Source organism: Neolamprologus multifasciatus, chromosome 16, assembly GCF_963576455.1.
Source record: "Neolamprologus multifasciatus chromosome 16, fNeoMul1.2, whole genome shotgun sequence".
Taxonomy (NCBI): domain Eukaryota; kingdom Metazoa; phylum Chordata; class Actinopteri; order Cichliformes; family Cichlidae; genus Neolamprologus; species Neolamprologus multifasciatus.
In genome coordinates this window covers 29,247,857-29,273,685 of record NC_140454.1, presented here as the reverse complement: position 1 = coordinate 29,273,685, position 25,829 = coordinate 29,247,857, and the positions used below count along the sequence as shown (strand labels likewise).

Genomic DNA, 25,829 nt, shown 5'->3' with positions numbered 1-25,829 from the left:
CTGGTTCGAGCCCCGGCTTGGACAGTCTCGGTCGTTGTGTCCTTGGGCAAGACACTTCACCCGTTGCCTACTGGTGGTGGTCAGAGGGCCCGGTGGCGCCAGTGTCCGGCAGCCTCGCCTCTGTCAGTGCGCCCCAGGGTGGCTGTGGCTACAATGTAGCTTGCCATCACCTGTGTGTGAATGGGTGGATGACTGAATGTAGTGTAAAGTGCCTTGGGGTCCTTAGGGACTAGTAAAGCACTATACAAATACAGGCCATTTACCATTTAACACTCCCTCTCATTTAGTCTGGTGAAAATGTTTTCGAAAATTATTTCAGGTTTCAATTCATCTGATAATGTTTTGAATGAGCTTTGGCCCAGAGAAGATGGCAGCATTTCTAGATCATGATCACATGAGCCCATGCAGTGATTTCTATTATACCTGTTTTTAATGCCCGAAGGGCCCGAAGATCCCTTGCATCCAATTTTGACTGTCAGCCTGGTTCCCAGATTTCCGTAGGCACTGATGCCCAAATACTCCATCAAAGACTCCACCTTCTGAGCTAAGTGCTAATAAAAGCTGAACACGATTGTGCGATCGTGGCTCAAGAGTTGGGAGTTCGCCTTGTAATCGGAAGGTTACAAGGCGAACAGTTTTCTCCAGATTCCCTGAACATTTTAATGAAGTCTTCACAATTTCATGTTCAGGGACGTCATTCTGAAATTATTCCACAGCTTGTACACATAGTTTTTAGAGACTGGTGAACCTCTGCCCATTACAGGACACTGAATTTTCAACTAGCTTTCGAGTGCTTTCGTTTGGTTTTTATGTCAGATTTTTTCCCACTTCCCATGAGACCCCTACCCCCCCAAACCCCCGCATACCCCCGCATACCCCCCCAAACCCCCGCACTTATTGTTGGACACACCTGGGTCACATTTAAGAAAAATCCAGGAGTTTCCCTGGGATGTTCAGCAGTTTTTTCTCCTTCTTGTCACTTACTTGAAACAGGAGCAGATACATCTCGAGCTCAGCAATCCTGCGACCGACACAGCCTCTTACTCCAAAGCCAAACGGGATGGAGCCGAAGGGGTTTGGCCTCTCACGGCCGTCTCGGAGCAATCGCTCTGGCTTAAATGTGAATGAGTCGGGGAATGTGTCCTCATCATGGCTGATGGCATAGTGACAAAAGGTGAACGGCGTCTGTAGAGCAATCAACAACTGGAAGTCAACACAATATGGAATACTGATCCTGGCTATTGTCCTGGCAATTTTGTTATATCACTTATAACACAATAGCCTTTTTATATCCAGGCATCGTACGCATGTCTTATTAAGTTAATACAAAAAGCACTCACAAACAATCTAACAATGGTTAAAAGCAGACCTACTTTTTTTGGAAACTCATATCCACCAATAGAAATATTCTTTTCTGCAATGATCCTCGCATTCATAGAAACAACAGGATACATCCTGCAAGACAAGTTATTTTTTGTTTGCATGTTACTTTAGGCTGGTTCATAGTCTGGCTTCTTCTTATGCAGGTGAATAAGAATATTGATTTTTGAAAACTGATGAATTAGTCTACATTTAACCTGTTAAGAGCCATGAGTTCAAATAAAACCCATTTTGGCTGCTAAATAGACAAACTTTAGGAAACTAGAAGCTTATTTTCACTTTCAAAGATTTTCAGTTTGGCTGTTACAAATATGTGAAAACTATCTATTAAAAACATGTTTGTTTACTGCATTAATCGCTTCAGTTAAAGCTAAATCGTAGCAGTCTCACCTCAGCGTCTCTTTGATAACTGCCTTTAAATACGGCATGCCAGTGATGTCAGCAGCGGTGGGGATCCGGTCTAATGGTACCATAGTGGACACTTCTTTATAGAGTTTTTCCTGGATATCAGGGTTCTTGGAAAGCTCGTGCAAAGCCCACGTGAGAGTGTTGGAGGTCTTGGGAGTTTAAAAAATGTGAAAGTAAACTTTTGAGGAAATATATGCTGAGCCTTGCATACGAAACATGCAAAAGAAAAGTGAATACACTGAGTGCCGAGCTTTGATGATTAGAGCCGTGCAGAGTGCCTTTTTACATGTGATGTTTTATTACTAGTATTGGTATTCCATTTACCGTGTCCACTCCAGCTAAGAGGAGTTCAGTGACGCTGCCATACACATCTTTAGTGCTCATCTGCGTGTTTGAGAGTAGGTATGTCAGGTATTCACCCTCCACATCCTGCTTGTTGTCAACCCGCTGCTGAATCATCTCCAACTTCTTGTCAATCAATGTTTTGGCTAGAACAGGTGCAGAAAAATGGTGCAAAAAAATAAATAGTTGGAACACTGTATAATCAGTCAAAACAGAATGCAGTCATTTACTCATAAACCCATATTTTACTAGCAACAGGGCATAGGATGAAATATGCTATATCAACTGAGACATTTTATTATTTCATGAAACATATTAGCTTGGGTTCAATTTGATGGAAACAACATATCTTTAAAACGTAGTGACAGTTGCACCAAACTGGCAACAGTTCAGTATCATCAGTACCATAACTGGTACTTTTATATCTTTTATATCCATAACTGGATATAAAAAAAGAGCATCTTATAGAGGCAGTGTTTCTCAGAGGTAAAAATAAATTATTCACCAATCTGCAACAAAAGACCATAATCTAGAAATGCTGCCATCTACTCTGGGACAAAGCTCATTTAAAATAGAGGCAAAGTGGAAAACCAATCTGTTTGTTTGTTTCACTTTATTAAAGACACACATGGGCCCATAAAAAAATTTATTCCATAGCGTTACACAATTATATAAAGGCTAAAATGTCAATGTTTCCATAATTTTGAATAAAACCTAACTGAACTTAGTGCAGGGTCAGTCAGAGATACAGTTATACTGTTTACAGTCCTTCACCGTACACCTACAACTCTACATCTGCAGCATGACGACTAGGTACTCCAACACTAACAAACATTTGGCTTGCGCTTCTCCACCTTGGCATCTCATTCCATTGTTATATGCTACGATGGGTTTTCTCATACTGCCTTCTCTGTAGCTCTTCCACAAATGAGCAGTGTACATTGGAGTGTAGGAGGCTTTAAAGAGTCCAAACTTCACTGGAATAGTGCACATACCAAATTTGCGACTCAGCATATTAGCTTGTGCATTGTCTATTAATGCCCACATCATCAGACAAATCTTTGACACTTTAAGAACGGAGCCTGACAGAGAAAATTCAGGAATAACCACATCCTTGTGCCCCCTATTTCTGACAATAAAAACTTTACTCTTCTTGGCATTATATAGAATATAAAACTCTAGACCAGGGGCAGGCAGCTCCAGGCCTTGAGTGCCGGTGTCCTGCAGGTTTTAGATGTCTCCTTGATCCAACACAGCTGATTCAAATTGCTAAATTACCTACTCAACATGTCTTGAAGTTCTCGAGGCCTGATAATAAACTAATCATTTGATTCAGGTGTGTTGACCCAGGGTGATACCTAAAACCTGCAGGACACTAGCACTCGAGGCCTGGTGTTGCCTACCCCTGCTCTAGACCATATTGAGGGCAGACCCTCAATAATTGCTCAAGCCCAGCACTATAAAAAAATCACCAAATCATCTGCATACATCAAGTGATTAACTGTAGTATTGCCAACTACACAACAGCTTTGATAAATCATCCATATAAACATTAAACAGAGGAGGAGACAGAATCCGTCCCTGTCTGCCCCCATTCCCCACACAAAAGGGGGCAGACACACAGTTACCCCATTTTATGTGCATGGACTAATGGGCATACCAGAAGGACAATATTCTTACCAAAGATTTGGAAACCCCTCTGTCAGCAGATATCTTATCCATCCCACACGCCTTACCACCTTTAAATTTCTACTTGCATCATACATTTCTCTTGATGACACTACAACATCTCCCTTATTGTCAATTTCACCCACTGCAAAAATGGAACTTTTAACACAGTTAAATAGATCACAGTAATGTTTCTGCCACATTCGAGTAATTTCCTCTGAGGCACTAGCACCATCAATATTAGCTGGTAGAGATGTCTACTCAACCTTATTCTGGGGATACTGAACGGACATATATACATTAAGAATGGTAAACTTTCTATCTCTGCCAATAATCTCAATTTCTATAGCCCAATCAGCCTTCAGTCTGACAACATTAACTGATCATACTTCTTGTGCCAGAGTATAGCGACATTCTCCCACAAACAACTCTAGAGCTCAGATCGGTCTTTGCGCAAACAGTTCAGATTTTCCAGACCTTGCTTAGGTTAAAAAGGTAGTTTGAACACACAACATATCACTGAATACCAAAGGTTTATCCACAGTTAAACAGCTTGATTAGTCAGGTAATCCTTGGGCATTAAAGGAGACAATATTAATGCTCATTTATCTCAATGTCATGGGCATTGAAAGGTCCCGCCCTGTGCTGCTTCAGAATCACCAGTGTTTGACTCAGGGTGCAGTCACTGCACACCAATCCTGTGATGCCAGTGACCCCGCTGACTCTGCTCTCCTTAGGCCTGTGAGCCTCAAAATAGCGGCTAACATAAATCCCTGCTGGCCAAAGCAGCGGATCATGCGTATCCTTTACGTCATCACGTTCAGCAGTAACATCAAACGATCCAAATATTTTATGGGCTGAGTCGATTTTTCGACAAGTCACTGACTTACCCAGCGTCTCAGTCAGATAGGAGCGCAGAGTTCAGCATCAAGATCAGGACAAAATCATGTTGCAAACACACCCACAAGCTTGCTTTTAATCACAGGTATCTTATCACTCGTGCTGATACCAATTATTCCCATTTTTTTGTGCTTTACATGTTGAAAACCAGTGCTCAGTATCCTACCACTGGAGTGGTTTCTGTGGCTTGAGGTTTTCCTTTCCTCACAACTGAGCTCCATTCAGGGGACAGCAGGGGACAGCAGGGGACAACGATCCCCAAGCCTTCCTGGACGTGTTCTAGCCCACTTTTGAGGCATGCTGTAGCCAGCCAGAAATGGGCTCTCTGGCTCCTCCCGCTGCTGTCCGGGGAAGCCCAGGAAGCAGCTCTGAGCCTTCCTGTGATGGTGAGAGCATCCTTCCCCGATGTCAGGATAGCCATCATAAATTGGCTGGGGCTCTTTCCTGAGGATCATCAGTGATGCTTCTGGGAGGGACGGTTGAGGCCGGAGGACCGGCCCTTCACATTCGCTAGCAGGCTGCACGACACTGCGGCCAGGTGGCTACAGCCTGCCCCCATGCCAGAGGAGATGCAGGTACTGAACACTGTCATGCTGGAGCAGTTTGTGGAGGGGCTCCCAATTGGGATGGCGGACTGGGTCCGCTGCCACTGGCCAGCGAGCCTTGAAGCTACAAATGCTGGCCTAGGACCACCTGGTGGCATGATGGGAACACCCACGAGGACAGCCATGGCTGGTAATAACGGACCGACTGGTCCCGGCCCCACGAAGGCCACCAACTAACCCTTTTTCATCTGGGTTTTCTCCACAGGTCCCGGCCGTTACGGACACCATGCCCAGCTCACCTAGGGCTGCATAGGCATTGGGGCAGGAATGCTGGAGGTGTGGGCAACCGGGGTATCTTCGTTTGGACTGCCCGTTAATGGAAGTGGGACAGGTGCTACGTATTGCCAGCACTCCGACACCCTCCCCTGGTTCAGGAGAGACATACCGTTTACCGGTAAGGTGCCCAGGGAGTATATGCCAGGCTTTGGTGAACTCGGGCTGTACGCAGACCCTGGTCCACCAAACCCTGCTGGAGGCTGAGTGGGTGGAGGTGAAGTGTGTGCACGGAGACATTCATAAATATCCCTCAGTGCAAATGGAAATTAGATATCAGAGGAAAATGCGTAGAATGAGGGCTGGAGTTAGTTCGTGCCAGACGCAACCCTTAATTTTGGGGACGGATTTTTCATGGTTCCCGTGCTTCCCTGGCTGGCTCTATGTCAGGCCACATGTTTTTGTTATTGTTGTGTGCTCTCTCTCTCCCTCTCCTCTGTCTCCGCCTGCCTGGGCAGAGCTCATCTTGGGCTCCTGCCTCTGGCCCGCGCACGTGCCCTGATTACCACACCTGCCGCTGATCTACCTGATTTCCTGAACACTACTTAAGATGGTGGTTCTGTGCTAAAAGTCGCTGGATCGTTGAGTAATTAGTGTTAGTGTTGCCCCAGCGATACTCTTCATTCTATGTGAAAACCTAGCTCATTTCTGATTGTGTTTGTCTTGTATATAGATTCCCCTGGACATGTCCCCGTTTCCTGTTTGAATCATCTGAGAGCGACTGAGTGGCAAAGCGTGAGTGGAGCAAAAGCATGTGTGACTGAAGAGGAGTGTGGAGAGATTGAAGAGGAGCTTTGTGTATGTGTGGACTTTTCCCCTTCCTTCCCCACGGATCCCCGTAGCCCTGGACCCCTGCATCAATAAACTAAATCTTCAAAATCTTTTGGAAAATGAATGTTGGTCTGTGCTTGAGTCCGTTCTGTACCTTGACAGTATTGACCCGGGTTCAGTAGGTTAATGGGACAGTGTGTCAGAATTTGTTCGTGGCTGATAGGGACATGCGGGGTCTGTGCAGCGCTCAGCGGTGATGCTGGGACATCTAACACTGGCTCCAGCGAGGAGGAGGAGCCGGCGGGGCCTTCTCAGGAGACCCCACCAGCCTGGTAATTCACTCCATGGAAGATTTTCCACTGGAGCAGTCTCGTGATGACATCCTACGCTCAGCCTTCGACCAGTTGAAGAAAATTAATAGTCAGATAGTTCGCCATAAGGCTGACATTTCCCCATTTTGTATTGATTAGTGACAGATTGTATCGAGTGAGCCATGACACTCGCAAACAGGAGGAACACACCCAGTTGTTGGTGCCTAAAATCCATTGGAAAATGATTTTCCAGGCAGCTCATTATAACCCAATGGCCGGTCACATGGGGTATGACCGCTGGACAGATGTGTGCCGGTGGTGCAAGTCCTGCCCAGAGTGTCAGCTGGTTAACCAACCAGCCATTGCCCAGCCTTTGCGCCCACTACCATTAGTGGAGGTCCCGTTTGAGCGCATCGGTATGGACCTCATTGGGACATTTCACCGGTATGCACACGGCTATCGCTTTGTATTAGTTCTGGTGGATTATGCAATGCAATATCCAGAAGAAGTGTTGCTGTGCACCATTTCTGCAAAGAGTGTGGCACGGGAGCTGTTTCAGGTCATCTCCCGAGTCGGCATCCCGAAACAGATACTGACCAGGGCACGTCGTTCATGTCTTGCACACTAAAAGAGTTTTATGAATTATTGGGCATTAAATCTATTGGGACCAGCATCTACCACCCTCAGATTGACTAAGACTTTAAAGTCCATGATTCAGAAGTTCATTCGCGAGGATAAACGCAATTCGATTGCTGGTTAGACCCTCTGTTGTTCGCAGTGCAGAAGGTGCCCCAGGCCTCCACGGCATTTTTTCCCTACTGTTCGTCAGGAAACCACAGGGGGTGTTGGACCTAATTAAAGAAAACTGGGAGGAAAGTTCAAACTCAGCAATAAATGAGATTCAGTACGTCCTGGGCCTGCGAGCAAAGTCGCACACATTGTGGAGGTCGTCATGAGAGTATTTGCTCCAGGCTCACAAATGTCAGCAGCACCTGTACAACAGAGGGGCTAGACTCAGGCAATTGTCACTGGGAGATAAAGTGCTTGTGTTACTCCCGTGTTCTAACTCAAAGTTAAAGACCATTTGTGGTCTCACGGTGAGTGGGGGACGTGGACTATAAGGTGGTATGGTCAGACAGGGGCAGGCTATATCACCTCAACCTCCTTAAAGCATGGAGAGAGGCTGAAACCGCTTCTCCGGTGAGCCCTGTTAGGGAGAGACATGAGTCCCACCTCCCTCCATTGTAAGGACCATCTCACACAGGCCCTGAGCAGATGTTGCTGCATTGCAACAACATTTTGCAGATGTGTTCTCCCCCTTATCCGGCTGAACAAATCTCATGGTGCATCAGTTTGAAACGCAGCCTGGCATGATGGTGCGTTTATTGCCCTACAGGTTACCGGAGTGCAAAGGCAAATTGTGCAAAAAGAAATTGGCGGAAATGTTAAAGCTGGGAATAATAGAAATGTCACACTGTGCTTGGTGTAGCCCTTATAGTTTTTGAAGTGGGTCTATACGGCTCCGTGTGGACTATCACAAGGTGAATGAGGTGTCACAGTTTGATTCTAATCCCATGCCCCGAGCTGCTGGACCGATTAGGTACTGCTCAATTTTTCACGATGCTGGATTTGACCAAGGGCTACTGGCAGATTCCCTTGTCTGCAGAGTCCAAGGCAAAAATGGCCTTTTCCACTCCGTACGGTTTGTACCAATTTGTCACACTTACGTATGGCTTGTTCGGAGCCCCAGCCATTTTCCAACGTCTCGTGGACCAGGTGCTGCGTCTGCATACTGCATACACTGCCACTTACCTGGATGATGTCATCATCCATAGTGACACCTAGGCGTAGCATATGCAGTGGGTGGCCATGATCCTGTAGTCCCTGAGATGGGCAGGGCTCACAGCCAACCCGAAGAAGTGTGCGGTTGGACAGAGGGAGGTACAGTATCTGGAGTACTACTTGGGGGGTGGGTAGGTGCGTCCACAGTTGGAAAAAACAGCAGCCATCGCATCCTGTCTGCGTCCCAAGACCAAAAAAGAGGTGAGGTGGTTCTTGGGGCTGACTGGTTACTACCGCCAGTTTGCGCCCGGCTTTGCTGACTGCACTCTGCTTCTTTACCATATTACACTACATAGCACTACATCTCTGGATAAAAGATAAAAGATGCTGAATGGTGCACGTGTAGTTTGAACTGTAAAAGGGATTCTGAATCCTCAATATGATTTAAAAAAAAAAAAGCACTATATAAATACGAGCTGATAGAGAATAATGCCGTGGCTCCTTACGGGAAGTTGGTGTAAAAACCCCCCCACAGATTTATTTTTTTCTTTTTTATAATACTGTTTATTGTTTCCTAACACTCTAAAACTTAACTAACACATCAGGACTGTGAGGTTCAAACTGCTCACCAAAGCTGAAGATACCCTCCCAGCCAGCAATGTAACGTCCCCAGTAGGGCAGCAGATTCCGGCTCCACTTGGGAAGAATAAACACTATCATGTTGTAGGAGAGCATCTGGGCTATGGAATTGATGAAATCTTGTGTACCACCAGGAATTTCCTCTTCCAGACAACCAAGCCTTGTCTCAAACAATATGGAGGCAATTCCTGAATGGATACGAAAAAGAAATGGCAATGAAGCTAGCAACAAAGCGTCCTTTTAACTTTAGTTTGAAATTAATATTTTTTTTATTTAATTCATTAAACTAATTTGTTATTTAGTCCAGCATTCAGCATTTGCAGTTTTAACCTTCAGGCTACCTTCTAGTGAAAACAGATAAAGCTCATTGGCAATGTTGGTCACAAAGTCTCCCGTTGGGCTGCACTGGCACAGACTGCGCATCTTCTTGGTGAAGTCTTTAACCACATCACTGATAATCCCAGAATACTGGGCCGAGTCCTTCGGATGCAGCAACTGCTTGTTAAGCACCACCCTCAGCTTGTACCACCTCTCTCCCTCCCTGTTGGAACAGAAACATGTTTGCACTGAAATAAATAAATCCAAACGCAAACACAACAAAGAGTCTGAACTATGATACACTTATGCATCCATTATGGCTGATTTTCTGCTACATTTTTCCATTCAACCAGTTTTTAGCTAGTAAACTAAAGAGCTCACACAAATATCTAAGCTGGCTGTGGTCTGCAGTTTGTTTGCTACTATGCTTACACGTGCACACACACACACACACACACATATATATATATGCATCCTTCATTTTGAGCACTATTTTAAACCAGTTTGTCTTGTGAACAGAGTAACGTTTTGTGTTTAAAGTACAGCAGAACAGACAGACCTGACCTTCATTAACTACTTTGATTATTTACTGATATTTACTGACTGGTATCTGTCACGGCGAGTGGAGTGAGCCGTGTAGAGGAAATGAAAGAGGATCCAATTGCAGGCACTTGCTGAGATGCGAATGCGGTTTATTGTAGAACAAAGGTGTGTGGAGATTAGAATATTATTTTACTGTTACTATTCATAACCATTATCATTCCTGTTGCATTACTTATCATTTATCATTATCATTTCATCAGAGCATTTATTGAAGCTGTTGATGTTACATTAAAGTCTGTATTTCAGGTGTGAGCATAATTACATAATAATCTTTCATTGCAGGTGCAACTGTAATCATGTTATACACATATTGCATTTTTGTGCTAATTAAAGGGTTGAAGCTCGGTCAGTTAATTGATAATGGTCTGAAGCTTCGTTCAGCGGCCGATCTATTGATTAGTTTAAGGTGACCCAAGCTATGAGAGGATTGCATACATGCTTACAATACAATACACCACATATAACCTGTAAACAGAATACAGGCCTGTGTGTTCAGCAGCCTGCTGCATTGGAGTCTGCCTGGACTCAGACGAAGTCAGGAAGTATACTTCTAGAATGTCTTTGTTTGTCAAGTGAGGTCATGCACTGAGGTCAAGACACATAGGCTGCCTGTACACATGCACAGTATCTAGACTTGTTTGCTCGAAACTGCGAAGTTGTTTTACCTGCATACGTGACAGTTTAGTTCCACAGATAAGTGAAGTGCAGTAAATGAAATAACAGGAAGCATCTGGCGGTGACGGAGGAACAGAGGAAGGAACTGTTCTTTTTTAAAATATGTCCAAGGTCGGAATTACTGGAACTGATGCATTTTATCTATCTGCTTGGACGCACAAGGGGCGTTATATTTCCTGATACCCTGATGTTATATATACGACTGCTCGTTTATTGTTCTGGGAAGATCGAGGCTGATGTTTTGCAGAGCTCATCTTCCCACATATATGTGTTTAAATAAAATCATTGTTTTGACGCACAATGGCTCTCCAGTCGTTTGTCTTTCACCTCAAATCACGAATCAGGACAGGTGGAAATGGCAAAACGGAACAAAAATAATCTATACTGAGACAAACTAAACTATTGAACAGCAAACATGAACACGAAGGAATGTAGACAAAGGTACATGGTGGCGACAGCAGGGAAAACACACAGTAGATACGCAGACGGACCAGCGACTACAACAACAGAAGACACGACTTAAATACACTCAGGCTGTGTCCCAATTAAGAGACCGCACACTTGAAGTACGCGCACTACGTGTACTACGTACGGTGCGTACTATAAGTACGAAAAGTGCGGAAGTGAGAGGCTTGTGAAATAGGACGGTCTAGCCTTCGTCGCGCTGTTCAGGTTGCCTAGCAACCATGAACGTTACATACAGCCAGTGTTGCCAACTTAGCAACTTTGTCGCTATATTTAGCGAGTTTTCAGACCCCCTTAGCAACTTTTTTTCTAAAAAGCGACTAGCGACAAATCTGGCGACTTTTTCTGGTGTTATTGGAGACTTATTTATGACGACTTTTTGACGTGAAAGCGCGTATCGCTTTTACTCTCAACAAGCAGCGGTGCTGCCGTGCGCACCTCGCCCGTTCCAAAGCGCTCACGGGCGGAGGATAGTCCTCCCCCAGCTGCTATCAGGGCAGGAGATGTTCCCACCTATGAGTCCAAACTGCAAATGAATCGTGCATGAGTGAAGCCGCTGCTCCCGCACTGACTGTAACGCAGTCAGTTCTTCTTTTACTGTTATGCTGTTTTGTGGATCACAAGGTTTAAAACTACTTATAAACACACACAAAGTAACTCCACCAGAGTGCCTATTTCGAGTCACTTTTGCCGGTCCAAGCCCGGATAAAGGAGCAGGGTTGGAATTGTGACATTAAAAAAAAACAATAATTGCTAAAAGGAATTTAATTTGTAGTTCTAAATAAACTCTAAATGCATTTAGGACATTTTTTACTCACTTTATGTGTCTTCTACGATGTTATTTCTCTCTCCAACAACGTAGGTTACAATTACATTAGCATGACCAATTATGCAAATTAGGCGATGACGTCATTTAGCGACTTCTAGCGACTTTTAGGACAACCAATAGCGATTTTCCTTACGGAGGAAAATATATATATATATATATATATATATATATATATACACACATGTCGGCAAAGTTATGTGACATTAGTGATGTTCGTACTTTCAGTGTTAACTTGGTTGTATATATATGTGTATGTATGTATATATATATAATAATCTGACAATACTATAATATTGGCCATATTATATTTACATTACCACAGTGAGATGATTTTAGTCTCGTGACCAACATTAGCTAATTGTTATTTACTAACTAATCTTAAATGACTGTTCAGTACAGAAATGAAGCCCAACAATCATGTTTTACAGTCCTGTGGTCTCAGCCTCAGATACTCAACTAATCAGTGATGTCATGACAAAAATGAATGACCAACAAAACATTTTTCTCCTTCATTTCTGTCAAACAAGGCTGTATGTAACGTTCCTCGCTGTTAGTATCATGGTTGCTAAGCAACCTGAACAGCGCGACGAAGGCTAGACCGTCCCATTTCACAAGCCTCTCACTTCCGCACTTCTCGTACTTATAGTACGCACCGTACATAGTACACGTAGTGAGCGTACTTCAAGCGTGTGGTCTCTTAATTGGGACACAGCCAGTGTCAGAGAATACAGGGAGATTACACACAGGTGGGGAACACAGTTGGAAGTAATTGACAAGACAAGGGAGGCAAACTGAATACACTCACATAAGACACGGACTTTCACAATGAAACAGGAAACAAGAAACCATCACACAAGGACGCAGACTCGACACTGAGAGGCAGACAGAATATAACACATGGAACTCAAACTATGCTAAACATGAGACACAACCGAAGAACAAATCCTTAAACACAAATAAACAGAAACATAGAATTCTAATAATAATCAGCAAAGCACACGAGTCTCAGAAAACAATCCAAAATGCAAAAATAAACCAAAACATAAGAAACTCAAAATGCTGGGTCGAAAACGACCTAAAGGACATAAATAGGTTTACTCCTGCTACTGCACTGAGCTTGACAGAGCTAAAATTAAACACTGATCCCCTTATATTGTCACCGGTTCATAAAACTTGTTGAGCATTAACATTTTTCTGATTTCTTATCTTTATGGAATATACCAGCCTGAGAGGAATCTATTTAACCCAAATAGGTCTAAAACAATCCCTTCCACTCACAATAAAACTCTTTCTCTGGGAATCTGTTACGTATTAGAATCTAAGCAATCACAATGAGATTATTTTTTTAGGTGGGCAGCATTACTACACTGTTTGGTAGTCTTACTCTGTAAAAGGTCCATAGCCGAATCCTCTCATGTCACGATATTCCCTCCACACACTCATGTCTCCTCTACAAGGGAACTTCTCATCCTTCCTCAGCAGCTCGGCCAAAAGCTCTGGGGTGTTTAAGGATATTGCTTTGAGTCCGTCTCTGTAAATGGGACCATACAGCTGCTTCTCGTAGATCTGACGGTGGAAAAGTGATAAAGGTAGAGCTGCATTCTTACAGAATAAAGATAAAGACATTTGGGGATTTTTGCAATGTGTAATTTAAAAAGCAGACATTATATTTAATCAGTCAGTAATCAGATGCCAGAGGTCAGTGTGTGCTGGAGTGGCCGCATGTGATTCATCAGAGCAAGGGCGCAGATTTGGCATGGACGGAAGGGACATGTCCCCACCAATATCCAGCGATTATTGAATTGTCGCCACCAATAATTTGATCTCTTCGAGTAAAGAAAAACAAAACCGATAGAAATTTTAAAAAAGCGATCTGTCAACGTCTCATTCACCTAGCGGTGCAGAAAGAGTTAAATTACGTTCTCTACTGGAGTCCTATATCATGTGACAAATATGGCCAATGTGATTGGCTGTGCCTTTCAGGGAGCTCTGTTTAGTTTTAGCAGCTGCAAGCCTGCGCTGCCAGGAGGAGAGGAGGATGGCAGCAAAAAGAACCTGGATATAAGAAAGTATTTTTCAAAGAAACCTGTAAAAGTGACTTAAAGTCAAGTTCACTCATAAAATCTGTCCACCATAATAACGTTACAGGCTATGCAAGGCAATACATGCCAACCCTCCCGTTTTTTCTCGGACAATCCCGAATTTCAGTGCCCCTGTTATTACTCTTTCTGGGTTGCAAAATAAACTTTAAAAAAAATTTCAGGCGAGAATGTAGCTGCGTATGTGATATTCTGGATTAGGCTCTTTGAAAAGATCAGGACAGAAGGACGTGGATAGGTGCCTTTATTGAACAGCAGGACATCACACACTAACTTGTTGTTTTCTTAGCGGTGCACAAACTACCCTTTTGTTGTTATATATTGGTCAACCAAGAACTAGCCCTGTAACAGGCACTTCTGTATTTTACCACTGGGGGCAACAATTCACTCTATTTCATTCCTCCCCTTTTAGATTTGTAATTGAAATAAGCAACCCTTTAAAGAATGTATTTCACTGCCCCCACCAAAGAAATATTCTGTGGCCCTTACGAACAATGAACAAATGTAGCCATTACTTTCATTATTAAACTGTTCACTCCTCCGTGAATCGCAACCTTATCGTGGTGGAGGGGTTTGTGTGTCCCAGGGATCCCAGGGGCTATGTTGTCTGGGGGCTTTTGCCCCCTGGTAGGGCCTCCCATGGCAAATTGGTCCTGGGTGAGGGACCAGACAAAGAGCGATTCAGAAGACCCTTATGAAAAAAACACAGAGGGAACAGTTTACCCTGCCCGGGATAGGGTTACCGGGGTCCCGCCCTGGAGCCAGGCCCGGGGAGGGTGCCCGAAGGCGAGCGTCTGGTGGCCGGGCCTTAGTCCATGGGGCCCGGCCGGGCACAGCCCGAAGAGGAGACATGGGCCCATCCTCCCGCAGGCCCACCACCCGCAGGAGGCGCCATAGGGGTCGGGTGCATTGTGTGCCGGGTGGCGGCCCGGAGCGGAGGCCCTGGTGGACTGACCCCCGGCTGCCAAGACTGGCAATAGGGACATGGAATTTCACCTCTCTGGTGGGGAAGGAGCCTGAGTTAGTGCGTGAGGTTGAGAGGTACCGGCTAGATATAGTCAGGCTCACCTCTACGCATGGCTTGGGCTCTGGAACCAGTCTCCTGGAGAGGGGCTGGACTCTGTCTCAGTCTGGAGTTGCCCCTGGTGAGAGGCGGCGGGCTGGGGTGGGTATTCTAATATCCCCTCGGCTTGCCGCCAGTACGTTGGGCTTTTTCCCGGTGGACGAGAGGGTTTGTTCCCTGCGCCTTAGGGTCGGGGAACGGGTCCTGACTGTCATCTGCGCTTATGCGCCGAGTGGCAGTTCGGAGTACCCAGCCTTCTTAGAGTCCCTGGGGGGGGGGGGGGGGGGGTGCTGGAAGGTGCCCCACCTGGAGACTCTGATGTCCTGCTGGGAGAATTCAATGCTCACGTGGGTAACGACAGCGAGACCTGGAGGGGCGTGATTGGGAGGAACGGCCTCCCTGATCTGAACCCGAGCGGTGCTTTGTTATTGGACTTCTGTGCTAATCACAGTTTGGCCATAACGAACACCTTGTTCGAACATAAGAGTGTCCATAAGTGCAAGTGGCACCAGGACGCTCTAGGCCGTAGGTCGATGATCGATTTTGTAATCGTATCACCAGACCTGCGACCATATGTTCTGGACACTCGGGTAAAGAGAGGGGCTGAGCTGTCAACTGATCACCACCTGGTGGTGAGTTGGATCAGGTGGCGGGGGAGGACGCTGGACAGACCTGGTGCACCTAAACACGCAGTGAGGGTGTGCTGGGAACGACTAGCAGAGGCCCCAGTCCGCGAGATCTTCAACGCACACCTCCGGCAGAGCTTCAACAGCATTCCGAGGGAGGCGGGGGACATTGAGTCCGAATGGACCATGTTCAGCGCCTCCATTGCCGAAGCTGCTGCATTGAGCTGCGGCCGCAAGGTGGTTGGTGCCTGCCGTGGTGGTAATCCCCGAACCAAATGGTGGACACCAGAGGTGAAGGGAGCCACCAGGCTGAAGAAGGAGTCCTATCGGGCTTGGTTAGCCTGTGGGACTCCGGAGGCAGCCGACAGGTATCGACAGGCCAAGCGGAATGCGGCTCGGGCAGTGGCTGAAGCAAAAACTCGGGTGTGGGAGGAGTTCGGAGAGGCCATGGAAAAAGACTTTCGGACTGCCTCGAAGAGGTTCTGGCAAACCGTCAGGCGTCTCAGGAGGGGAAAGCGGTGCTCTACCTGCACTGTGTATAGTGCTGGCGGAGCGCTGCTGACGTCGACTGAGAAAATTGTCAGGCGATGTAAGGAATACTTCGAGGACCTCCTTAATCCCCCGAGGAGGAAGCAGAGTCTGGGGATGAGGGGAATGACCCGCCAATTTCCGGGGGCGAGGTCACTGAGGCAGTTAAACAACTCCTTTGTGGCAGAGCCCCTGGTGTTGATGAGGTCCGCCCCGAGTTCCTGAAGGCTGTGGACGTTGTAGGGCTGTCCTGGTTGACACGCCTCTGCAATGTTGCGTGGAGATCAGGGGCACTACCCGTGGATTGGCAGTCCGGGGTGGTGGTCCCCATCTTTAAGAAGGGGGACCGGAGGGTGTGTTCCAACTACAGGGGGATCACACTCCTCAGCCTCCCCGGGAAAGTCTATGCCAGGGTGCTGGAAAGGAGAGTTCGTCCGCTAGTCGAACCTCGGATGCAGGAGGAACAATGCGGTTTTCGTCCTGGTCGCGGAACACTGGACCAGCTCTTTATCCTCTCGAAGATACTTGAGGGTGCATGGGAGTTTGCCCAACCAGTCTACATGTGTTTTGTGGACTTGGAGAAGGCATTCGACCGTGTCCCTCGGGGTGTCCTGTGGGAGGTGTTGCGGGAGTATGGGGTGTCTGGCCCATTGCTACGGGCCATTCGATCCCTATACAACCGTTGCAAGAGCTTGGTTCGCATTGCCGGCAATAAGTCGGACTCGTTCCCGGTGGGTGATGGGCTCCGCCAGGGCTGCCCTTTGTCACCGGTTCTGTTCATAATTTTTATGGACAGGATTTCTAGGCGCAGCCAAGTGGCGGAGGGCTTTCGCTTTGGTGGCCTCAGAATCTCATCTCTGATCTTTGCGGATGATGTGGTTCTGTTGGCTTCATCGGGTGAGGGCCTCCAGATCGCACTGGAGCGGTTCGCAGCCAAGTGTGAAGCAGCGGGAATGAGGATCAGCACCTCCAAATCTGAGGCCATGGTTCTCAGCCGGAAAAGGGTGAAGTGCCCACTCCGGGTCGGGGATGAGTTCCTGCCCCAAGTGGAGGAGTTCAAGTATCTCGGGGTCTTGTTTGCGAGTGATGGGAGAAGGGAGCCGGAGATCGAAAGACGGATTGGGGCTGCAGCTGCAGTAATGCAGACGCTGCACCGGTCCGTCGTGGTGAAGAGGGAGCTGAGTGTAAAAGCGAAGCTCTCAATTTACCGGTCGATCTACGTCCCTACCCTCACCTATGGCCACGAGCTGTGGGTAGTGACCGAAAGGACGAGATCGCGGATACAAGCGGTGGAAATGAGCTTCCTCCGAAGGGTGGCTGGCCTCTCCCTTAGAGATAGGGTGAGAAGTTCGGCCATCCGGGAGGGGCTCAGAGTAGAGCCGCTGCTGCTCCACATCGAAAGGAGCCAGCTGAGGTGGTTTGGGCATCTGACAAGGATGCCCCCTGGGCGCCTCCTGGGTGAGGTGTTCCAGGCATGTCCCACCGGGAGGAGGCCCCGGGGCAGACCCAGGACACGCTGGAGAGATTATATCTCTCGGCTGGCCTGGGAACACCTTGGTGTTCCCCCGGACGAGCTGGAGGAGGTGGCTGGGGAGAGGGAGGTCTGGGCCTCTTTGCTTAGGCTGCTGCCCCCGCGACCCGGCCCCGGATAAAGCGGATGAAGATGGATGGATGGACTTCTAAAATAACTGGCAGTAAATAACTAAAACACAATTCTACATTTTCAAAGATTCAGTCTCTTTGGGGGAACTCTGCGTCTCTCTGGGTATCTGCGTTCCACAGATGGGCTTTGGGTGGTTTCTGGGGTGGAGACTGGTGGTTCATCGGTTGTCTGTTTAGGTGGTTCAGGAGTTAAAGGGTGTGATGTTAAAATTCCAGGTGGACTTGGTGGTATCTCTGGAACAACACCGTCCATAATCACTTCTGGTCGTCCCTCTAAAACCGGTGAAAATATAACTGGGGGTTTCTCCACAGTCTGTCTCCATGGTAACAGGTGGTCCTCAGTCAATTTTGTCCCCCCCCCGAAGTTTCGGATACGCACAGCATCTCCCTCCGAAAAAACGCGAACAGGTTGGGTTCTGTAATCATGGTGTCGCTTCTGCTCAGACTGTTTCTGTTCAATGTGTCTGCTTAGTTCAGAGTCCGGATCTGACATTTCAGGAACAACTCTGCTGTCAATGACAATTAAAAAGTACTGCTTGCCTTTTTCAGCAAAATCAATGTGAATCCGTTGCCAAACTCTCTCAGGCCACTTCCACGGATGGAGTGGTGCAACGGGTGCTGACTTCTGTACAGCCTGACAGACTGAGCAGCTTTGAACCAGTTCTTGTATATCACCATCACAGCCTGGCCACCACAGGTAACTGCGAGCGAGTGCTTTCATACGACAGATACCTGGATGTTCATGATGCAGGTCTTCCAGCACTTTCTGTTGGTAAACTGGTGGAATGATGACCCGTTGTCCCCAAAGAACACATCCTTGTTCCGCTGACAACTCGTGTCTGCGTGTAAAGTAAGGCTTAAGTGATTCGTCTTGCATATAACTCGGCCACCCATTCATGGTGTAGCTCCAGACCTTGCTGAGGATTGGATCCTTCATGGTTGCTCTCTCAATGTCTTTAGCTACTATTGGTAGCTCTTCCATATGTGAGAAATAGAAGATACTTCCCTCCTCTGCAATGTTGTCTGGCGTATTCCAAGGTAGACGTGACAATGCATCTGCATTGGCATGTTCAGCTGATCTTCTATATTCAATGTCATAGTTGTATGCCATTAGAATAAGAGCCCAGCGTTGCATTCTTAGTGCAGCGAGTGTTGGGACAGCTGACTTTGGCCCTAGTATAGCCAGCAGTGGCTTATGATCTGTTATGAGAGTGAATTTCCTTCCATACAGATATTTATGGAATTTCTTTACTCCAAAAATTATGGCAAGGGCCTCTTTTTCTATCTGGGCATACTTCCGCTCAGCTTCAGTTAATGTTCTTGATGCGAAACCACAGGCCTTTCCTCTCCATTTTCCATGACATGAGAGATGACTGCGCCCAATCCATAAGGTGACGCATCGCAGGCTAACTTCAATGGCAGATTTGTGCTGTAGTGCGCCAACACTTTGTTCTGCAACAGTAGACTTTTTGCATCCCTGAATGCTTCTGCACATTCCATGGTCCGAATCCATTTAGCATCTTTTCTCAACAGGTTATGCAAAGGCTGAAGAATGGTGGATGGATTTTCCAAAAATTGACTGTAGTAATTTAGAAGACCAAGAAAGGACTTCAGTTCAGTGACGTTTGTTGGTTCTGGTGCATTTGCTATGGCTGCTACCTTTTCCTCTAAAGGATGCAGACCATCCCTGTCAATACGATGTCCCAGGTACTCCACACTGCTCTGAAGAAAATGGCACTTGGAAAGCTTCACTCTGACACCATGCTTCTTCAGACGTGTGAGTACTTCTTCCAACCTCTTCAAATGCTCCTTTTCAGATGAAGCAGTGATGAGGATGTCATCCAAAAAGCAGGTCACATGCTCCATCCCCTGAAGGATTTGATCCATCACAGACTGGAAAAGAGCCGGAGCACTGGAAACACCATAGCTGAGGCGATTGTATTTATAGAGACCTTTGTGTGTGTTGATGACCAGATACTTCTCTGATTCTTCATCTAACTGTAGCTGCTGATAGGCATGAGAAAGGTCAAGTTTACTGAAGGATGTTCCTCCAGCTAAAGTAGCAAACAAATCTTCAGTATTAGGAAGTGGATATCTTTCCTCTTCAACACACTGGTTGACACTGACTTTGTAGTCACCACATATCCTAATTGTTTTGTCTGCTTTTGGCACAGTAACAATAGGGGATGCCCACTCACTTTTCTCAACCTTTGAAATAACCTTCACCTTTTCCAATCTGCCCAGCTCCTTTTCCACAGCTTCTTTTAGTGCATAAGGAACTGGGCGAGCTTTACAGAAAATTGGTGTAGTGTTTGGTTTAGTGTGGATTCTAGCTTTAAATTCCTTTATGCAGCCTTGGTCATCCGAAAACACTGCCTGATGGCGCTGAATCACTTCTAGTACTCCTGGCTTTGCTTCTTTCTGCACCAGTACCTTGTGTACTGTGAAAATCTGTTTCCGGCTCAGCTGTAGTTTCTTTAACCAGTTTCGTCCAATCAGAGCTGGTCTGTCTCCCTGAACAACGATCAGTGGTAGGGTGATGTTTTGGGTCCCATACTGTACTGGTAACATAATATATCCACGCACAGCAATGTGTTGGCCTGAGTAGGACTTGAGCTTTAGCCCACTGGCTGGTTTTATAGGGAAATGAGTGAGATGCATCTGATAATACTTGTCTGATACTACCGACACTGCTGATCCTGTATCCAGCAGCATGGTGGTGTTCTTGTTCCCAAGCGCAACATCCACTGTGTATCCCTTCTCACTGGAGGTGATGGAGTACATTGAATAAACTCCAAAAGGTTTAGCTTCATCATTCCTACTTGAGCATTCATCCTCAGTTTCCAAATACTGAGTTTGCTGACTGAATTTTTTATTCCTGCAAGCACATGCAATGTGTCCTATTTTTGCACAAACATGACACTTTTCACTCTTAAATTTGCACTCACGTGCTGAATGCTTTCCACCACAACGATAACATGGTTGCTTCACTCCTGTGTCTTTTTTAGGTCCCTTCCAGTTCTTTGGCTTGTTATTGCCCTCTTGCCTGTTCTGTCCTTTCCATCCTTTGTTGAAAAAATGTGGAGCATTTGTCAAGGCATTTATGTGGTGAGGGTCCTGGCGTCCTGAGAACTCCATCGTATTTTTCGAAGCGAGTTCCATGGATATGGCAATCTCACACGCACGTGGAAATGTAAGATCTTTTTCCGATAGTAGCTTGCGCTGCACAGCATCAGAACGCAGCCCACTAACAATACGATCCCTCAGGGCCTCATCCAAATATTGTCCAAAATCACATGTGGCTGACAACTGCCTCAGGGCGACAACATAGTCTGAAACTGCCTCCCCTTCTTTCTGGTTACGTTTCTGAAAACGAAAACGCTCAGCTATCACCACTGGAGTCGGCTTATAATGCGCACTTAACGCTGCAGTCAGCGCTGCATATCCCATAGTACTCGGTACCCTCGGAGACACAAGATTCTTTAGCAGCCTGTATGTATCTGCTCCGATCACAGAGAGAAACGTGCACACTTTCTTCTCATCGGAAACATCATTTGCCAACATCCATTGCTCCAACCGCTCCAAATATGACTCAAAATCTTCCTTTGATTCATTATACTCTTCAACACGACCCACATGCATCGCCATGTTAGCTCACCAAAAACTGTTCCGCTGCAGCCCTGAAGAAAACGTCTTGTTTTGTCTTTTTCTTTACATGTGAACACAGCCCTTCTAGAGCCTCTGTCACGCTGTGGAAATCCTTAGAATCCTCGTCGCCAGTTGTGATATTCTGGATTAGGCTCTTTGAAAAGATCAGGACAGAAGGACGTGGATAGGTGCCTTTATTGAACAGCAGGACATCACACACTAACTTGTTGTTTTCTTAGCGGTGCACAAACTACCCTTTTGTTGTTATATATTGGTCAACCAAGAACTAGCCCTGTAACAGGCACTTCTGTATTTTACCACTGGGGGGCAACAATTCACTCTATTACAGTGTAAACGTCAAATATCTGAACCGGGGAGAACAGCAAACTCCCGGCACATCGTTTTAGGCTTTGGCCCACATCAGTCTAAAATTGTATATAACCATAAATAACGTGTTGCCATGTCCACCAGGAGACACTGGACAGTATCGATGTAAAACAAATATGCCAGCAGTTTATCTCAGTTAACGAGAGGAGAAGGCATGTGTTTGGCTCCTTCACATAGTGGACATTGAGTTGTTGTGTGGGACATGTAGTCCATGTCTGTTGCTGTAACTGTAGCATCCCTGGCTGAATGATGGTCTCTTATACTGATGCTTCACAGAGGTTTTATTGGAAATGTTTTTATTGAAACATTCAGTGAAGACACCGTAAGAGCTAGGAGCAAAACAAAACCAGCAATATTAATACCATAACATCAAAGGAAAAATTTCTCCTGCTCACATATAGCATATACATCAAATTTACATCACTCAATTCATTATATCACCTCACTAACTTACAACTACACAAAGGTCAAGGTTAACAACATAAACTTTATTAAACAACATTTTGATTGCATGTAACTTATTCCGTTAAAGGAAACATTAACAAACCTTGTGCCACTGTCAGCCAGGTACTAATTGGAAAAGGAAACGTACATATTTTTCACTTTAAGGCACACTATTTACCATATCCTAAAAGAAAGGTTACTAACAGCCCTTTAACGGTTTTGCGCCAGTTTCCTGTTTCAAAATAAAACCGAAGTACCTTTCAAACAAACATAAAAAATATTTACCAAATTTAAAGGTCATTTACAGCGGGCACGTGCAGAGGGAGGGGGGGCTAGAGGGGCTTGAGCACCCGCCCCTTTCCTGATGGGTGCCCAGAGTGCCCTTTTGTTGAGGCAACTTTTTTTTAAAAATTATTTATTTATTTTTTTTAAATGTGTGTGTGGGTGCAGAGTCCTGTCTGTGCCCCTCAACAATAATATTTAACTAAATAAAAGGATCTGTCTTGCATCAGTCACATGATCACATTTAACCAATGATCGCCCTTGACGGCAGAACGCGCTGGTTACGAGCCGGGAACGTACGGAGCCCCGCAGGGGACATGGGAGAAAAAAAAATTAAGACGGACTTTTGCGAGATCTCGCAAAACTAACTCGGGATCTCGCAAAAATTTTGCGAGATCTCGCAAAACAAACTCGGGATCTCTCGACCTCCCGTTAGCTTCTAGCTATTGGGAGGTCGAGACCTACTACAGCCGGGAGGAACACCGCTTTCCCAGCACATCGTGCCTCGACCTCCCGGTCGGCTTCGAGCCAGCGTCCGAAGAATGCGGCTAAAACGTTTGCGAGATCTCGCAAACGTTTTGCGAGATCCCGAGTTTGTTTTGCGAGATCTCGCAAAACTTTTGCGAGATCCCGAGTTAGTCCGTCTTATTTTATTTTTTTTCTCCCATGTCCCCTGCGGGGCTCCGTAGGAACGAGCTCACAGAGAGCACGCGCATTTTTTGGGGTCCGGAGCTGTAGGAGAAACACAAATTAACTCAGAGACAGACTGATGCGACAAAACCAGTAAGTAGGTGTACAGCGTACACTGTAGTGTGTAGCACACAGGAGTATTAGCTTATTATGTACACGTTGGTATGTTGAAACAAACGAGCGTGCTGCGTGTGCAACAGCGTGACAAACATTACCTGTCCTTTTATTAACTGCATTGTGCTGGTCATAGCTGCTGGCTACCTGTGTAAGGCTGTCATGGGTCTGTAGCTCTGTCACCGTTTTAGGGAACATATTTAGTTTTAAAGTATTTAGAACATATTTAGTTTTAAAGTAAGTTTCCGGGCTTTTCCTGCCTTTCTGGAAGGATTATATTTCACTAAAAAACGATCTAATATGCATGTCCACATAATTATGCATTATTATAATCATAATATATTAAAAAACACACGCTGTATTTTAAAGAACATACATTAAGAAGCAGATTATATTAGATTTATATTTTAAATAAGACAAAATTTGGTTTTTACATCAGTAAAATTATTGTATCTCTACAGTTTAAAAATGTAATAAGCTTTGCCCCTGCACAGAGTGGATAGTGAAACAAATGGAATCATCATAATGACATTATTTCATATTTATTACTTCCCCCTCCTCATTGCTTTATTATTATAGCTCTAGTAATAAATAATAATGTAAGGATTCTGGATCAGCACCGTGATGCCCATAGTATATACAGTGGGGCAATAAAGTATTTAGTCAGCCACCGATTGTGCAAGTTCCCCCACTTAAAATGATGACAGAGGTCAGTAATTTGCACCAGAAGTACACTTCAACTGTGAGAGACAGAATGTGAAAAAAAAATCCATGAATTCACATGGTAGGATTTGTAAAGAATTTATTCGTAAATCAGGGTGGAAAATAAGTATTTGGTCACCTCAAACAAGGAAAATCCCTGGCTCTCACAGACCTGTAACGTCTTCTGTAAGAAGCTTTTCTGTCCCCCACTCGTTACCTGTATGAATGGCACCTGTTTGACCTCATCATCTGTATAAAAGACACCTGTCCACAGCCTCAACCAGTCAGACTCCAAACTCCGCCATGGCCAAGACCAAAGAGCTTTCGAAGGACACCAGGAAAAGAATTGTAGACCTGCACCAGACTGGGAAGAGTGAATCTACAATAGGCAAGCAGCTTGGTGTGAAAAAATCAACTGTGGGAGCAATCATCAGAAAATGGAAGACATACAAGACCACTGATAATCTCCCTCGATCTGGGGCTCCACGCAAGATCTCATCCCGTGGGGTCAAAATGATCATGAGAACGGTGAGCAAAGATCCCAGAACCACACGGGGGGGACCTGGTGAATGACCTGCAGAGAGCTGGGACCAAAGTAACAAAGGTCACCATCAGTAACACACTACAACGGCAGGGAATCAAATCCCGCAGTGCCAGATGTGTTCCGCTGCTGAAGCCAGTGCATGTCCAGGCCCGTCTGAAGTTTGCCAGAGAGCACATGGATGATACAGCAGAGGATTGGGAGAATATCATGTGGTCAGATGAAACCAAAGTAGAACTTTTTGGTATAAACTCAACTCGTCGTGTTTGGAGGAAGAAGAATACTGAGTTGCATCCCAAGAACACCATACCTACTGTGAAGCATGGGGGTGGAAACATCATGCTATGGGGCTGTTTTTCTGCCAAGGGGACAGGACGACTGATCCGTGTTAAGGACAGAATGAATGGGGCCAAGTATCGTGAGATTTTGAGCCAAAACCTCCTTCCATCAGTGAGAACTTTGAAGATGAAACGAGGCTGGGTCTTCCAACATGACAATGATCCAAAACACACCGCCCGGGCAACAAAGGAGTGGCTCCGTAAGAAGCATTTGAAAGTCCTGGAGTGGCCTAGCCAGTCTCCAGACCTCAACCCCATAGAAAATCTGTGGTGGGAGTTGAAAGTCCGTGTTGCTCGGCGACAGCCCCAAAACATCACTGCTCTTGAGAAGATCTGCATGGAGGAATGGGCCAAAATACCAGCTACTGTGTGTGCAAACCTGGTAAAGACCTATAGTAAACGTTTGACCTCTGTTATTGCCAACAAAGGTTATGTTACAAAGTATTGAGTTGTATTTTTGTTATTGACCAAATACTTATTTTCCACCCTGATTTACGAATAAATTCTTTACAAATCCTACCATGTGAATTCATGGATTTTTTTTTCACATTCTGTCTCTCACAGTTGAAGTGTACCTCTGGTGCAAATTACTGACCTCTGTCATCATTTTAAGTGGGGGAACTTGCACAATCGGTGGCTGACTAAATACTTTTTTGCCCCACTGTACTAGGGGTGCAACGATACACAAAATTCACGGTTCGGTTCGATAATTTGGTGTCACGGTTCGATATTTTTT

At 45.7% G+C, this 25,829-nt stretch overlaps 1 protein-coding gene and 1 long non-coding RNA gene across 3 annotated transcripts in view; one reads left to right on the top strand and one right to left on the bottom strand.

Annotated features, from left to right (window-relative positions):
• The window catches only part of LOC146501036 (uncharacterized), a 178,230-nt gene that overhangs the window by 117,402 nt on the left and 34,999 nt on the right, over positions 1-25,829 (top strand). The gene's annotated exons all lie outside the window — the stretch shown is intronic.
• Positions 1-25,829, bottom strand: part of cyp27a1.1 (cytochrome P450, family 27, subfamily A, polypeptide 1.1) — a 31,596-nt gene that overhangs the window by 1,370 nt on the left and 4,397 nt on the right. The window contains exons 2-8 of one of the 2 annotated variants that reach the window (XM_085134539.1): positions 13,354-13,535; positions 9,421-9,620; positions 9,070-9,267; positions 2,113-2,276; positions 1,771-1,937; positions 1,374-1,455; positions 985-1,185 (exon numbers count right to left, since the gene is read on the bottom strand). In XM_085134539.1, coding sequence (XP_084990665.1) covers positions 985-1,185; positions 1,374-1,455; positions 1,771-1,937; positions 2,113-2,276; positions 9,070-9,267; positions 9,421-9,620; positions 13,354-13,535 — 1,194 coding nt within the window. The remainder of the gene's footprint in view (positions 1-984; positions 1,186-1,373; positions 1,456-1,770; positions 1,938-2,112; positions 2,277-9,069; positions 9,268-9,420; positions 9,621-13,353; positions 13,536-25,829) is intronic. The other variant, XR_014869692.1, reaches the window with a different exon arrangement.